This window comes from Vipera ursinii, assembly GCF_947247035.1.
Source record: "Vipera ursinii genome assembly, chromosome: 3".
Lineage (NCBI taxonomy): Eukaryota > Metazoa > Chordata > Lepidosauria > Squamata > Viperidae > Vipera > Vipera ursinii.
The window spans coordinates 197,640,066-197,657,735 of record NC_139516.1 but is presented as its reverse complement, the minus strand read 5'-3'; the positions used below and the strand labels follow the sequence as shown (position 1 = coordinate 197,657,735).

The 17,670-nt window shown below is 39.9% G+C and overlaps 1 protein-coding gene across 3 annotated transcripts in view; it reads left to right on the top strand.

Annotated features, from left to right (window-relative positions):
- The window catches only part of SAMD12 (sterile alpha motif domain containing 12), a 272,823-nt gene extending 257,061 nt beyond the window's left edge, over window positions 1–15,762 (top strand). For all 3 annotated transcript variants that reach the window (XM_083359832.1, XM_083359833.1, XM_083359831.1), the window contains one exon: window positions 14,778–15,762. In XM_083359832.1, coding sequence (XP_083215958.1) covers window positions 14,778–14,843 — 66 coding nt within the window. In that variant the 3' untranslated portion in view covers window positions 14,844–15,762. The remainder of the gene's footprint in view (window positions 1–14,777) is intronic.
- Window positions 15,763–17,670: the final 1,908 nt, after the last annotated feature.

The following is a 17,670-nucleotide window of genomic DNA, read 5'->3' as shown; positions in this document are numbered from 1 at the left end:
AGACCTCCAAGGTCCCTTCCAGCTCTATTCTCAATTTTAGATCCCAAATTTGAAAATACTTTATTTGGCCAAGTGTAATTGGACACACAAGAAGTTTGTCTCCGTTGCAGAAGCTCTCAATGTATATGTGAAGCAAGAGGGTAATAATAATCATAATAATGATACCAATAAGATGGGAATAATCTTAATATCATCAATAATAATGATACCAATAAGATGAGAAGGATAATAATAATAATAATAATAATAATAATAATAATAATAATAATACAGCCATGTGATATGATAAATATACTTAGACATAAAACAATACTGTGAGAATCAAGTGTTTAGCAGAGTGATGGCATGGGTGGGGAAAAACTGTCCCTGTGTCTAGTTGTTTTGGCATGCAACACCCTGTAATGGTGTCCTAAGGGAAGGAATTGTAACACTTTATGTCCAGGATGTGAGGAGTCTGCAAATATCTTCTCAGTCCTCCTTCTGACCCACACAATATACAGGTCTTCTATAGAAGGCAGGCTGGTTGCAATTGTTTATTCTGTTGGAATATGAACCTGTCCTGTTTAGTTGCTATACCAAACCAGACAGTTATCGAAGTACAGATGACAGACTCAATAATTCCTGTATGTTGTCATTCATATTAATTGTACATGCCAACTTTGCATTCAGTATGGTTGTGCCCTGTGTAGTCTCAAGAGTTTTTGTTCCTAGACATTCTTGCTAGGATGAAGAGCTGAATTGAGTCTCTGCTGTAAGGTTGACTTTCAAAAAGTTAGAAATGATTGTGGTGCTTTTTTGACATGCAGAGTTTATTTCAACATTATGCTTTCCGATCTGCAGTTACCTTGCTTCCTACCATCTAATGAAGAATCCATCCATCTAAGTAATAAAGAGTAGATAAGGAACTAGTGCAAGTATTGATTAACCTGTTAGTCTGGGAACAGGAAGATCAGGTTCAAGTCCACCCACAATCAATACATTTCAATCAATTTAGACATTTGATTTGCACATAGTCATTTCTATCAGGAATTTTCCATTTCTACTTCTTGTTATGTAAATGGACTCAAATACTTAATCATTTAATTGAATGCATATTGAATGCATATATATATATAATCATTTATTGGCATTATTACCATGTCATGATATGTCTGAAAGACAAGTTTTATCAGAGTGAAAGAAGTTATGTTTTATTTTCTACCTTGGTTACCACCTGTTCTCTCCACCCACCCTACTGAGGACTATTATCAACAAGGAAAATAGGAGGAGAAAGTATTATGTAGGCTGCTTGAAGATCCCTGGGGAAAGGTAAGATATGAATCTAACAAATAAGTAAATTGAGTGGGAACATCCTACACATAGTCCTTCTCAACCACACCTTTCCTGGAAGAGCTTGCTAACTGGAGGCGATTCTTGACTACTAACATCTCTTCTCGAATTGTAGACACTCCCCATTTTCAGATGCATCACATGTCTGGCAGCCTGTTTTTCACAGGATAGCATTTCATGCAAGCTAGTCATTAAGATACAATCGTCAGTACAATAGCACTGTGTGCCGGCACACCCTCTATGCTAAGCTGCGGTTTGCTGAACTGTAGTTTGTTGGATAAAGCATAATTAGTTGGGCTCACACCATGTACTAAGTCACTGGCCGTGTTTTGCAAAAAGCAATGGTTGGTTGGATGTTACATCTTAAATATGTAATATGGCTTAAAACCAAGCAAGCCATAAAGTTCACAATGTTCTCAAGAAGGTGCTGAGTTGAGAAGAACAAGGACCTTCCTAAGATAGCAGCGGTTGGCAGTGAATCAATTTCAAAAGCTGATGCTGATCTTTCGAGAGAAACATTTGGCTGCCATTTGCACTGAACTGCTATTTCTTTGAACATCTGCTGTTTTCTACAATAGAAATGGGTAAAAGGAATTGTGCGACAAGTGACAAGACTTCCTCTTCTCTGGGGCTCTTTGTTCTCCTCTATCATTCTGCCAATTCATTTCTACATTCTTCAGTTTGAGCCAAAGAAGTAATGCTAGCCACTTCAGGCTATGGAATTTGAGCACTAACAGGAAAATCCACATATTACATCTGATTTGCATTATAGAATATCTGCCATTTGAAAATGGTCTCCCATCTCTTCCAAAAAGAATCTTTTAGCACTTTAGTTTGGCACTGTAATGGGCTCATTTACTAGAGTGTAAGCTCTGATCACATTGTGGGATACAATTCTGGTTAGACACACCACATTACCAAAAAAGATGTTGAGTCTCTGGAAAAAGTGCAAAGATGAGCAACTAAGATGATTAAGAGCCTGGAGACAAAAACATATGAAGAACAGTTGCAGGAATTGGGTATGGCCAGTCCAGAGAAAAGAAGGATTAGGGGTGACATAATAGCAGTATTCCAGTATTTGAGGGGCTGCCACAATGAAGAGGAGTTCAACTTATTTTCCAAAGCATCAGAAGGCAGGACAAGAAACAATGGTTGGAAACTGATCAAAGAGAGAAGCAACCTGGAATTAAGGCAAAACTTCCTAACAGTGAGGACAATTAACTAGTGGAATAGCTTGCCTCCAGAAGTTGCAGGTGCTTCATCACTGGAGGTTTTTAAGAAAAGATTGGACAGCCACCTATCTGAAATGGTAGGGGGCAAGGGGTTGGACTAGAAGACCTCCTAGGTTATTTTCAACTCTGTTCTGATTGATGAATAGAATTTTACTGCCCATGTTCTAAGAAGCATATCATGCTGGCACAAGCTTTGGTAGAGGTGATACCACAGCATCAGTTACATGCATCACCATAAGCTGAATAAATATTACAATACTTTTATGCACAGTGAACATTGTATCTAAGTAATTAATTTTGGGTGGCAGCTTAAAGATGGCACCAGGATGCATTCTAATACTACTGTCCTATTAAGCTATAAATCTCCTTTTCTTCATTCCATACCATTCTGCCATCAGAGTATGTTAAAATTAAATTTTAATTTGTATCCTGGTTATGAATACAAAAATGTAAGTCTTACAGTAGCAATCTCTAAGTAGGGGGCTGAAAAAGCAGACAGTGGTCTCTGCAAAAAGGTCAAGCCATTCTGTCTCTGTTTCCTGTCCCTTCTCTCCCATCTCTCTTAGCCTTATCTTGTTAAAATAATCAAAAAGTGTTTTTTGTAAGGGTAATTAGGATTGTGAGTTGTGTGTTGCTCTGTTTTACTATCTAAAGAGCTGCCACAAGGAAGAGGGAGGTCAACCTATTTTCCAAAGCAGCTGAAGGCAGGACAAGAAGCAATGGATGGGAACTAATCAAGGAGAGAAGCAACCTAGAACTAAGGAGAAATTTCCTGACAGTGAGAACAATTAATCAGTGGAATGACTTGACTCCAGAAGTTGTGGATGCTCCAACACTGGAGGTTTTTAAGAAGAGATTGGACAACCCAAAGGTGCTTTTTCAGGAGGCAACTGGATTTTCTTGTTTCTCTCTTTGAAGACATTTTGCTTCTCATCCAAGAACCTTCTTCAGCTCTGACTAGATGGTGGGGAATAGAAGGATTTATATTCTTTGCAGACAGCTGGTCATTTGTGTTCTTTTAGGGAATCTTTTAGATTAGACAACTGTTTGTCTGAAATGGTATAGGGTTTCCTGGTTGAGCAGCAGGTTGGACTAGAAGACCTCCAAGGTCCCTTCCAACTCTGTTATTCTATTATTCTGTTACTTGAGGATAGTGCGTAGAGTATTTCATTTGCATTAGTAAATTTCCATTTTGATGTTTTTTTCAGGCAAACCAGTTGTGGATCATATAGTAGCTGCAATAAACTTTGCTCATCTTTAGAAAAGGCAACTTGCTGAGAACATCTGCCAGGACTTTCATACAGCCCAAAAAGCCTGAACTCAGAATTTAAGGTTAGATTGCCTGGCTCTTGCATACAAGAAAAGTGTGCTAGATAGGGGGATGACAGTGGCTTATGGACAATGGTTGATAGAATCACAGGGCTAGGAGTGACCTCAGAGGTCTTCTGGCTCAACCCACTGCCTAAAGCATCTCAGACAAATGGCTGACAATCTTTTCTTGAAGATCTCCAGCAATGGAGTAGCCACAACTCTGGGCGACAAACAGGTTCCATTGATTAATTGTTCTCACTGTCAGGAAATTCCTCCTTAGTTCAGGATTCTGCCACTACCACATGCAAAATAGGCAACTGTTTTCAAATGTAGACGTTCAGGGTACCTTTGCATCAGGATTATTGAGGCTGAACAGTTGTTGTTGTTTTTTTTGCTAAGGCAAAAGAGAACACCATAATCCAATGTTTCCCAACCTTAGCAACTTGCAGATGCATGGACTACAACTGCCAGCTAGTGCAATTTCCCAGTGCTGGCTGGGGAATTTTGGGAACTGAAGTCCACACTTCTAAAAGTTGCTGAGGTTGGGAAACTGCATTAATCTCTCTTTTTCCCTCATCTTCTCTCTCTCTCTCTCTCTCTCTCTCTCTCTCTCTCTCTCTCTCTCTCTCTCTCTCTCTCTCTCTCTCTCTCTCTCTCTCTCTCTCTCTCTCCCCCCTTTATGATCTATGATCTTGTTATCTGCAGTTCTGGCAGAATCAAGAATCTGCAAAAAGTAGGAGAACCAATTTATTGAGAATTTGAACCTCTTATTATTTAGGATGTGATTTTGAAAACACGGGCATGGCACTATCAGAAATCTGTGAACTTCTTGCAAAATGAAAGCAATTCCTGTAAAGAATCTGGCAATTAAAGGAGAAAAAAATTATGCTTCTCTTTCCCATCCCTGAGGGTGCTCAGAGTTTCTGAGTGTTGTAATTCTCATTACAAAACAAAAAGTTTCATATTTATCTCAAATTCCTGGGAAAACAGGGCAGTCCTGCTGAATCAACATATACAGAAAGAAGTCAGTGTCTGGTGACTGATCTTGTCATGTCCATTCCACCCCAATGAAAAACAAAAAATTGAGAAATTAAGGGTGACATCTGGTCTACATGTGCTCTGAACACTGGGTCCTGGGTAACAGGTATGAGCCTATGCCAGACATGTCAAACACAAGGCCCGGGGGCCAGATCCGGCCCGTGAAGTGGTTTCATGCGGCCCGCAAAGCCATCCTGGAAACAGGGAGGGAACGGCCCCCACTGCTTTGGCCCTGGCCCAGAGACCCTCCTTCTGCCAGAGACCCTCAGATCTGTCCCACTCCTGCCCAGGCCCCCATAGGCACCCTTGATGCGAATGATGTAGAGCTGGCCACGCCCACCCAGTAGGCCATACACACTCTAGCCACGCCTACCCTGGCCACACCCACCTGGCCCCTTGAGGGCAATCGCAATGCTGATGCGGCCCTCAATGAAATTGAGTTTGACACCCCTGGCCTATGCAGATGGATTAATCCTGTTCCATTCTGGCCCATCTTCTACAGGGCTACTTATTCCTCCCAGCAGGCAGCGTTCAAGATCTTATCCATATTAGCTTTAATTGAGTGTTGCAACTAGTGTTTTTCAACCTTGGCAGCTTTAAGACACACGGACTTCAACTCCCAGAATTCCCCAGTCAGCATGACTTTACTTTAGTCTAAGTTTGAGTTCAATACAGTCAAGCATGGTATCCTTATGGGTTGTCTGTGGGAACTGAGATGGGCAACGACTGTATTGTGCTGGTGCAGGATCATTTGAGACTGGTTATTTGTGCTTGACTGAGAACTCTGGGTTGCTTTGTTCAATGATCCACTGATTTGTATTTCTCTAATACACCTGATGTATTAAAGGTAAAGGTTTCCCCTGTCCAGTTATGGGGATAGTGCTCATCTCTGTTTCTTGGCCGAAGGAGCCGGCGTTGTCCAAAGACATTTTCCTGGCCATGTGATTAGCATGGCTATACACCAAAGGTACATGGAACACTGTTACCTTCCTACCAAAGTGGTACCCATTTATCTACTTGCATTTGCATGATTTCGAACTGCTAGGTGGACAGGAGCCAAGACAAGTAATGGGAGCTCATCCCATTGCACGATACTCAATCTCGAACCTGGGCTGTCAGTTTCCCAGCTGACAGGCTCAGAGTCTTTAACCTATGAGCCATCATGCCCCCATCCTAATATGCTCTCTTATTTCAATATCTTTAATTAATCCTACTTTTTTTCAGGAGTTGAAGATGGCTTGGTTGAATATCCACAAAATGTATCTGTACATTCAAATTTGTAATTTGATAGATTGATGCTTCCCATATGTAACATGCTATCACAAGAAAAGTTCCAGAATCCCTTGATGTATGTATGGTAAGAGGAAAGGGACAAAGCAACATATTACAATAGATATCAATCTGTGAAAGAAACTACATGGCACTTTTCTATCCATACTCACAATGTCTTGCTAAAAATATAAATCAGGCAGCCAGAAATGTAAAGTGCCAAAATAAAAAGTTCAAAGAAGCCTGGGATTAATTCTCCAGATGTTCAGATCAGACAAGGTTTCAACAGAAGAAAATACACATAGCTCAGAGTTGAACTGTGGGGTCCTTGCTGGTCTCTGAGCTTGTTTGCTTACAGACGTTTCATTACCAGGCTAGGTAACATCTTCAGTGCTGAAACAGAGTGGAGTTTCCTCTCTGTTTATATTCAGTCGTTTGCCCTGTTATTGTTGTTTTCTCCTTCATAGTGTCTTGCTTAGGCTGTTGTTTACTGCTTGTTTTCTGAGTTGATAGATCTTTGATTAGAGTACTATTTACTGCTTCTCATTGTTTGTCTGGTATTACACCTGGTCCTAATTCCTGTTTACTTGGGTGTTGATTGTTGGTGAAGAAGTGTTCTGGTCTTTTTGTTACTTTTTTTTAGCTTTTTTTAATTGTCTCTTTTGAACGGTGTGTAAATGTTCTTTATCTCTATGTGCCTTTTGACGGCTGATTCAGTTCATCTGGTTCAAACTAGATGTGTGTGGGGCTCTGAGAATCTGTCTCGATGAGATAGCAAAGATGTAATCATTTTTTTGTCTCACACAAAACGAGGAATCAGGAGAGATGTGTTTCCTTCCCTACAATTATCAGGTGAATAGTCATCCCTTTTCTTGTTCATAGTACACTCTGCAAAGGGAACAGGTGCATTGATAGTTTTAATGACATCCGTACCATTTTAGGTTAGCTGGGCAAATCTACCATTATAAAATGTTACAATATAGGAAAATTGATTCTTTTGATCAGATTTTGATTGCAAGGGGCTACAGCCAATGCTATAAACCATTTGATTGATCCACCCTGGAAATACTGCTGCAGTATAGCCTATCCAGGTCAGCTTGATCCGCAACCATTAAACATTATTCTTCCAATCCATGTGCAAGCTTTCTTATAATCATTTAAAATACTATAAAACAACAGTTGAACTTCTCAGCTGAAGTCAATGCAGATGGCTGAAGGGAAGGGGTATCCTCCATGAAATAATAAGAGGCCTTAAGCTTTGCTTTCTAATTAGAAGATGTGGAAATAACCCTTTTCTGTCAGGTCTACTTTCCTGTGGCACGTAAGATACATCACGGTAAGTCAAGTTACTATTCTGTTGAACCTACCAACCACCTACAGATACCTACAGTCTCTCTCTGGGATATAACACTTTGAACTGCTCCAATAAATATTTTTGTTTCATTTTCATACTGCTTCCCTGTCCAGTGCTGAGCTGTTCACAACCACCTTTGAACTTAGGCATTGATGCTGCTTATTAGAGAATTGCTTTGTCAGATTAAAAATGCATAGGGTGATGTCTCAATTTGCACACGGGAGGTATACAAATTGTACTTGCTTGGCAGGGTGTTCTTAATGCAGGAAGCTTTGAGCAGCCTTCTCCTGCTGACTTTCCACTGTTCAGTGAAAATCAGAATCAAGAAGAACCTCAACCTTAATGTAACCCACGGGAAATTGTTGAAACATGGAACCATTCTTGCTTTTACTTTTTCCCTGGATGGCATCTTGGCAGTCAGCCACTTTTGCCTGAAGCAGTAACTCTCTTAATACTGTTCCTGCTGAGCTCCAATTGGCAGGCTGGGATCCACGGCTTTTTTAGTGTATATTTTATTTATCAGTGATTTCTTATCAAGCACAGTATCGGAAGAACACTTTTAGACGGAGCGTCTAATTACAATTTTTAGTACATTTCTTGCTGGATGAGGGGGAGTTGCAGAAGCAAAGGGAAGTGTCGGTGTTTAGGTAAAGGTAAAGGTTTCCCCCGCACATGTGTGCTAGTCGTTTCCAACTCTAGGGGCTGGTGCTCATCTCCGTTTCAAAGCCGAAGAGCCAGCGCTTGTCCGAGGACGTCTCCGTGGTCATGTGGCCGGCATGACTAGACGCCAAAGGCGCACGGAACGCTGTTACCTTCCCACCGCAGTGGTCCCTATTTTTCTACTTGCATTTTTATGTGCTTTCGAACTGCTAGGTTGGCAAAAGCTGGGACGAGTAACAGGCACTCACTCTGCTACGCGGCACTTGGGATTCGACCCGCCAAACTGCCGACCTTCTGATCAACAAGCTCAGTGTCCTAACCCACTGAGCCACCACGTCCCTATATATTTGTGTATATATACTGTAAATGTGGTCTAAAAGTGGCAGCTGCCCTTATTTTAGCCATCATCGGACATGCTCCACCAATGAATAACATGCCTCTTTGTTGAGTTTTCCAAAAAACGAAATGGCAAAAGAGAAGAGGGTAACGCTCCAAAGGCTGACATCCTGGAATTACTTGAAGGAACCTTTTTTGTTTGTGTCTTGTTTGGAGAACCCAGTTAGAAAAGGATCCTTGGAAATTACAAGGATATGGCTTGTTTCTTTTCATTCTGAGAAGAAAAAAATATCCAACGTTTAAAAGTCAGGATAGGGACAATGGATTTGATATGCCTCAAGGAATGTTCCCAGATTTCTTGATATGCCTCACAGAATGCTTGCAGAGAGAACACTTCATCCTTTCCTGATTAGGGCTTTTTCAAGGTTTTCTTGCAGCAGAGTTAGTGCCTCATTAACTTGTCTGGGACAATTTGCCCTTTGAAATAACTGAATGGCATCTGCTTCTTACTCAAAATCAGTGGGGAGAATATATCATCTCCCAAGTCTTTTCTGTCTATTTGTCTAACAGCTTAGAAGAATAGCATTCAATGAATGGCGGATTTTATGTTAGAATAACAGAGTTAGAAGGGACCTTGAAGGTCTTCTAGTCCAACCTCTTGCACAAGCAGGAGACCCTACACCAGGGGTAGACAACCTCAGCTCTTTTACGACTCATGGACTTCAACTCCCAGAATTCCTGAGCCAGCTGAGCCAACCCAGACAAGTGACTGTCCAGTCTCTTCCTAAAAGCCTCCGGTGATGTAGCACCCATAGGTGAGCCGTTCCTCTGGTTAATTGTTCTCACTGTTAGGAAATTTCTCCTCAGTTCTAGATTTCTTCTCTCCTTAGTTTCTATCCATTGTTTCTTATTTTGCCTTCTGCTGCTTTGGAAAATAAGTTAATAGAGAGAAGCAAAGATGCCACTTCTAGGGTTATACTTAGATTATTGTTGTTGTTAGTTGCGAAGTCGTGTCCGACCCATCGCGACCCTATGGACAACGTTCCTCCAGGCCTTCCTCTCCTCCACCATCCTCCGGAGTCCATTCAAGCTCACACCTACTGCTTCAGTGACTCCATCCAGCCACCTCATTCTTTGTCGTCCCCTTCTTCTATTGCCCTCAATCTTTCCCAGCATTAGGCTCTTCTCCAGTGAGTCCTTCCTTCTCATTAGATGGCCAAAGTATTTGAGTTTTAGCTTCAGAATCTGGCCTTCTAAAGAGCAGTCAGGGTTGATCTCCTCTAGGACTGACCGGTTTGATCGCCTTGCAGTCCAAGGGACTCACAGGAGTCTTCTCCAGCACCATAGTTCAAAGGCTTCAATTCTTTGGCGCTCAGCCTTTCTTATGGTCCAGCTTTCACTGCCATACATTGCAACTGGGAAGACCATAGCCTTGACTATACGCACTTTTGTTGACAGAGTGATGTCTCTGCTTTTTAGTATGCTGTCTAGATTTGTCATGGCTTTCCTCCCCAGGAGCAAGCGTCTTTTAATTTCTTGGCTACAGTCCCCATCTGCAGTGATCTTGGAGCCCAGGAAAATAAAATCTGTCACTACCTCCATTTCTTCCCCATCTATTTGCCAGGAATTGAGAGGGCCAGATGCCATGATCTTGGTTTTCTTAATGTTTAGTTTCAACCCAACTTTTGCACTCTCCTTCTTCACTCGCAACAAGAGGCTCTTTAGTTCCTCTTCACTTTCTGCCATTAGAGTGGTGTCATCTGCATATCTTAGGTTGTTGATGTTTCTTCCATCAATCTTAATTCCAACTTTTGATTCATCTAGCCCTGCCTTTCTCATGATGTGCTCTGCATATAAATTAAATAGGCAGGGCGACAGTATACAGCCTTGCCGGACTCCTTTCCCAATTTTGAACCAATCAGTGGTTCCGTGTCCAGTTCTCACTGTTGCTTCTTGGCCCGCATATAGGTTTCTCAAGAGACAAATAAGATGGTCTGGTATGCCCATCTCTTTAAGGACTTGCCAGAGTTTGTTATGATCCACACAATCAAAGGCTTTAGCATAGTCAATGAAGCAGAAGTAGATGTTTTTCTGGAACTCTCTAGCTTTCTCCATGATCCAGCGTATGTTAGGAATTTGATCTCTAGTTCCTCTGCCTCTTCGAAATCCTGCCTGTACTTCTGGTAGTTCTCGATCCACATACTGCTGGAGTCTAGCTTGTAGAATTTTAAGCATAACTTTACTAGCATGAGAAATGAGTGCAATGGTGCGATAGTTTGAACATTCTTTGGCACTGCCTTTCTTTGGAATTGGAATGTAAACTGATCTTTTCCAATCCTGTGGCCACTGTTGAGTTTTCCAAATTTGTTGGCAAATTGAGTGTAGCACTTTTACTGCATCGTCTTTTAAAATTTTGAATAGCTCAGCTGGAATACTGTCACCTCCACTAGCTTTGTTGTTGCTCAGCTTTTCTAAGGCCCACTTCACTTCACATTCTAGGATGTCTGGCTCGAGGTCAGTGACTACCTCATTGTGATTGTCAGGGATGTTAAGCTCATTCTTGTATAGTTCTTCTGTGTAATTTTGCCACCTCTTCTTAATCTCTTCTGCCTCTGTTAGGTCCCTGCCATTTTGGTCCTTTATCATGCCCATTTTTGCATGAAACGTTCCTTTCATCTCTCTAATTTTCTTGAAAAGATCTCTGGTCCTCCCTATTCTATTGTTTTCTTCTATTTCTTGGATTGTTCATTTAAGAAGGCATTCTTATCTCTTCTAGCTATTCTTTGGAATTCTGCATTTAATTGGGCATATCTTTCTTTTTCTCCCTTGCCTTTCGCTTCCCTCCTTTCCTCAGCTGTTTGCAAAGCTTCCTCAGACAGCCATTTTGCTTTCTTGCATTTCTTTTTCTTTGGGATGGTTTTGGTTGCTACCTGTTGTACAATGTTGCGAACCTCTGTCCATAGTTCTTCAGGCACTCTGTCTATCAGATCTAATTCCTTAAATCTATTTGTCACCTCTACTGTATATTCAACAGGGATATGATTATACTTACCACCTATAAGGAAGTGAGTTTTATTTATGGCGAATTCTACTTCACTTTAAAAAAAGTTTTTACTGGGATTATCTTTTTAATTCATTAAAAAAAAACCTCTGCATGTTTTTATTTTGTAGAAGTGGATTACAAAAAAAGAGCTGACCTTGACTCTTGATGACTTCTTGGTGTGAAAAACAAAAATATTGGCTATTGTTCTTCTATGCAAGGTTTAAACCTAGGTGAACTAAATCAGGCCTCATGGAAAAGTATTGAACCAAAGTTTGTGCTATGCTCAGTTTTATAATCTGAAGGAACTATTTGTAATCTAAACTGTAACTGTATTTTACTTAATATGATTTTGCTAAGCTTGCTTGTTTCAAATATATTTAGAACATTAGGACTGGAACTGTTAGAAATAGGGAACTGAAAGATAATAATAATAATAATAATAATAATAATAATAATAATAATAATAATAATAAGAAGAAGAAGAAGAAGAAGAAGAAGAAGAAGAAGAAGAAGAAGAAGAAGAAGAAGAAGAAGAAGAAGAAGAAGAAGAAGAAGTTGGAAGGGACCTTGGAGGTCATCTAGTCCAACCCCCTGCTCAGTCAGGAAACCTTATACCATTTCAGGCAAGTGGCTGTCCAGTCTCTTCTTAAAAACTTCTAGTGTTGGAGCATTCACCACCTCTGGAGGCAGGTTGTTCCACTGGTTAATTGTTCTGACTGTCAGGAAGTTTCTCCTTAGTTCTAGGTTGCTTTTCTCCTTGACTAGTTTCCATCTGTTGCTTCTTGTCCTGATGAATATGGGTTCCAATGTACATGAGTATGTGGAAAGTTATGTTCAGTAAAGGGTCAGCTGACAGTCAGCAGAAAGTATAAGATTGCTGACCATCTGTCTGAGGATTTAGGACAGGGTAGAAGAGATTGGCACTGGGGCTGGTTGATTTGCCACTAGCCTATATCTGTCCTTATTGGAACTGCTATGAGGTCATTGGACCTCATTGCAATGAGTTTTTAACTTAAGTGATGTTCATATGTGTGTTCCAAATTACTGGTGAAATAAAGTTCTGAATCTTAAAGTAAGAATATTGTTTTGTGTTGCTGTCTCTTGTCTTTTTCACTGGGTTTTTCCATGACAATGGACACGTCCACGTCCATATACCGTAGTTTTCTTAGTAAAAGTACAGATGCGATTTGCCATTGCCTTCAAATTTTAAAAAGCTGTATTCATACAACATACAAATGAATTCACACAACATGCTAAGTTGGTTATTGCTAACACTTAGTTAGAGGGCATTTTTAGGATCATCATATTAAAGAGGGTCAGAATTTGTTTGTCATTGTTCCCAAAGGCAGATCTAGATCTCTTGGGCTTAAATTCCAATTGAATATTGGCAGAAATGTTTTAAGAGGAAGAACAAATGGGAAATAATTAAGGGAATTCATAATTCAAGCAGAAACTGATGGCTTTTAGAACATCAAGCAGAGTAGCCTACACTGAGATAAGTACTACAACCCTAATAAAAATGGAGTACATGGAAATTCCAATAAAATAGCAGTGAAGCATCAATTTTAATGAATTCTTTAAGTGGAAAGAAAATGACAACTGAAGAAGCTGGCGAAAGATGCAGATCTACACTCAGGTGAATAAAAGAAGGGAGAACATAGCAGATCAGTGGGAAAAAATCACATAAATTAAGATCGCGGCAGAAGCAAATCCCTTTGCCAAGTTTATTATTGTTAAGTAGACTAAAATATTGATTTTAATGTTCTGTTTTTTTTTAAAAAAAATTGTTCTTAAGTCCTCTTGAGTGTTGTACAAGCAAGAATGTGAAGCATATTCAATAATAAGCAGCTAAGAATAACTTAAAAATATAGTAGTAAGTTTGGTTCATGAAGACAGTACAAGAAACAGTTCATTTTGTCTTTGAATCCATTGGTGATCCTTTGAAAGCTCTAGCTTTTATGATATGGCTCTGGATAAAATATGGCCAGGAGAAATAAAAAAAAGAATTATTTGGGATGATTAATGACTGGATGTGACAGTGAGAACATTTCACTGATCTTCAGTAAAGGAGTTGATTTCAAGGATCACAGAAAGTAATGTGAGATCATAAAAAATATTAAGTACCAAGCTGTATTAAGAAGAACCTTGATGAAATAATTTTAGAACATCTATCCAAATACTTCTGATGTGATCGATTTTGTTGTTGTTGTTAGCTGCGAAGTTGTGTCCAACCCATCGCGACCCCATGGACAATGTTCCTCCAGGCCTTCCTGTCCTCTACCATCTTCTGGAGTCCATTTAGGCTCACGCCTACTGCTTCAGTGACTCCATCCAGCCACCTCATTCTCTGTCATCCCCTTCTTCTCTTGCCCATTAGGCTCTTCTCCAGTGAGTCCTTCCTTCTCATTAGGTGGCCAAAGTATTTGAGTTTTAGCTTCAGGATCTGGCCTTCTAAAGAACAGTCAGGGTTGATCTCCTCTAGGACTGACCGGTTTGATCGCCTTGCAGTCCAAGGGACTCGCAGGAGTCTTCTCCAGCACCATAGTTCAAAGGCCTCAATTCTTTGGCACTCAGCCTTTCTTATGGCCCAACTTTCACAGCCACACATTGCAACTGGGAAGACCATAGCCTTGACTATACACACTTTTGTTGGCAGGGTGATGTGATGTGATCGATATCCAAGGCATTAATTGATGCAATTAATATTGAGAATAATGTTCAAGTCAAAACAGATGGCAGTGGGACCTGGCTGATCTTGGGGGGGGTGGGGGAAGTGCTTGAATTGGAAACCATGTGCAAATGCCAGCTCTGATATTAGGTTAGAAGTGCCAGAAAAATAACATGGACATATTGGTGGTCACCAGGAATGGTGCTTAATTCAAGGAAGACTTTGCCTTCTAAAGTGTCAGGAGATATAGGGGAGAATGTGAAAAATAATTATCTGGGAGCTCATAAGCTGTGGCGTCCTTGATGCTCTCTGAGCTTGGTGGTTTTCTTGAAGATGTTTCATTCTCAAACTAGGTAACATCATCAGTGCTAGAAGGGAGTGGGGTTTGCTCTTTTTTTTTTAAGCTTTAATCCAGGTCTGAACTTTGGTTGGAATGGATCATCAGCCGTCTGCTCAGTCTGAATTATGAAATATTGCAATTGATTCAAACTCAGCTTGTATTTACTCCTCTTTCTCCTTTCCCCTCTCTTTTAACAGCCTCGACAGAGAGTTCTCCATAAACACCACCAACCTCTAAAGCTGCTTTCCTGCCAGATGATATAGAAGTGAACTTTTCCATCTGAAAGAATGATAATAATAATTTTTAAAGAGAAACCTAAGAAATGGCACTGCCGGAAGAAAACAGCCACCAAGAACTGGACTCAAATCCAACTGATCTGGTTAGCACGATAAGTTCTGAATAACCTCTGATTTGCTGATGGAATTCCCAGTGCGGCATATAACCAACAATATAACTCTTTCCACCTAATAGTTGGTGGATTTTTTTACACCGGAAAACTGTTTCCAGTTTCATCACTGTGCGTAATCTTTATATTCCCATTAGGGAACTCTCTGTGACCTTCACTAAAGGTTCTGGGGTTTGGTTTAATTTACTTTTGTTTTTAGCATGGCAAACAATGAAATATAATATATATGCAGATTGCATGATGTTTTTTATGGGACCGATAGTTCCAATTCTGCACACTCAAATGTTCACTGATATCCCTTTTCCCTATCCCCCCCCCCAATAGGAACATAGAAATATTTTGTGTTAGTGATACACGGAATGATATTCTGTTTTACAGTATGCGCAATCCATACATAATCTCCACACAGACATTCTAGCAGATTTGGTGTGTTATGGGAATGTTTCAGGTATCTTGCATTGAGATTATACCTTGCGTGACTCGCCATGTGCATTGCTTCAGTAGCAAAGTTGGCTTGCTAACTCACATGGATATTGTTGTGGCTGTTTTGACTGTTCACTTGTAGAAGTAGTAGAATGAGAGCACGTATGTTCCTTTGCTGCACTTACTCTCCCAAATGACAAGTAAGATTATATTTCTGTTACTTTGATGCATGTTAAATAATAGAGAAGAAATTAATGGATATAAAGATTGCTGTCTTGTTGCAAGAACCCCTTGTGTTCGATGATTGAAGACACATGTGACATTTAAGTAGCAACTTGGCCAATCTGAAAACATTTTCATTGCACTCTGTAGAAATGCAGTGGTTTCTACTACACAGTTGTAGCAAAAGCCAGCTATAAAAATTGCTGATTGGTTAGTATAGGTGACATTATTCCTGGCTGTTTTCAATGCTTGCTTATTTTCAATAGAACAGACAAAAATATGAATAGTGAACTGATAAACAATTACGGTCTTACTCCATAAGCTATTTTAATTCTTTTTTTTTTCTTTGAAGGCACATGGCCCATTTAAAGTAGTCTAAATATCAGCTTTTGGCTTGCTGGTAGTGCAAGCCTACTGTAGTGAGCACACTATAAGTTATACACTGTATAACTGGAATATTTATCTTCACTCCTGGAAGTGACTTGTTGAAAATTAGAAAAGCTACTTTTTAGGGGGCATATGGAGAAATGTTAAAGACCACAACTCTTTGTAGGGAAATAGGGTGATTGCCCATCAAGATCTTCCTTGTTTCTTTCTAAAATAAAATTGAATTTGTTCAAGTATGTTCTTAAGTGGTTCTGCCCAGTGACATATTCTTCCATTGACTCCCAACTGAGTCTTGGGATTCACTTTTTCTTGTTCATCTGGTGTGCCATATTGACCTCAAATTCTTTTTCAATCAGCTATCAGCCAGAGTGAGCAAGCCAAAATTTCACAGGCCAAGGATATGTTGAAATCTCAATTACCTTGAATAGTGCACTTAAGGATAATTTATGCTACAGATAGGTATCCACAAATATATTGTGTTTTGAATCTGTCTTGACCCTCTGCTTTATACTGAGATCTTTTTCTTTCTTTTTTTTTTCTTTTTGCTCTCACAAACGAGTTTGAGCAGAAATGTTTACTTCCCACATAACTGTAGCCGGCTTAAGACTGTTGCAACCAAAATGAGCTCTGCTCTCCATTATTCTTTGTCCAGGTTTCCAGAACACAGGAGGCTGTGGTTTAATCTTTATCCCTACCAATTCTGAACCAGCGCTTTCCCATACACTTTTGTTCCTTCATTTCTTCTGGAAACAAAAACTCTTTCTAGCAAAAAAATAATGATAGCATCCGTAGAAAACAAGTATCTGGTTCTAATTGTCCCTAAATCAAGCAATGGCAGATCTTCAGTTGAACTTTCTCCTGCTTGATAGACTGTTACAAACTTGTGTAGTTTTCACATACACATACAGACACACACTTTTGTTGTGCAATTCATACTTTTTAACTTGTCAGTGTTTTGAGATGTACGGGAAGCTATTTTAAGAGAAGGGCAGCTTATGTCCCTGCGTGGATCCTGAACTATTCGTCTCTCTTGTTTCCTTGAAATTTTGCCGAAGATTTGTCCCTAGTCTAGATGTTTCAATGGCTCATGAAAGCTTTCACAACAGGAGTAAATCTAAAGTCAGGCATATCTAGACAGATTTTAGGCCTCAACAGAACTTTGTTATGGGTAATCCACTTTTAAGGAGAAAATTTGCTCTATTGTGCTTATTTGTGAAGGTTTTCATAATGTGTTTGCCAGCATATGACAGTTAGATCACTTTAGTTGCAGGGGTGTCCACTCAGTGTAGTTTTTAAAAATGGTCAAGATAGGAGCCACTGTATGTGTGTTATCCATGTGACACACATTAAAAATGGGCATAGCTTTGGAAGTTGTGGGTGCCCTCTTGACTTTTTTTTTTACCATGCCCTGTAGACACCCGTATTTAGTTATGAGACTCCTCTATTTGCAGAAAAGATAGTGTGTCTTATTGCATGAAGAAAAAGAATATTTCCAAATGTTAAAAAGTCCCAGTCTTTTATGTTGGAGAAGGGAAGTAGCAAGGGAAAAGAGCAATAGGATTAAAGTAATATTCCAGAAAAAATCAATTGCCATTAGTCTTAGACAAGACAGTTACCAATATTAAACTCTAATAAAGAACCAGATCTACAAT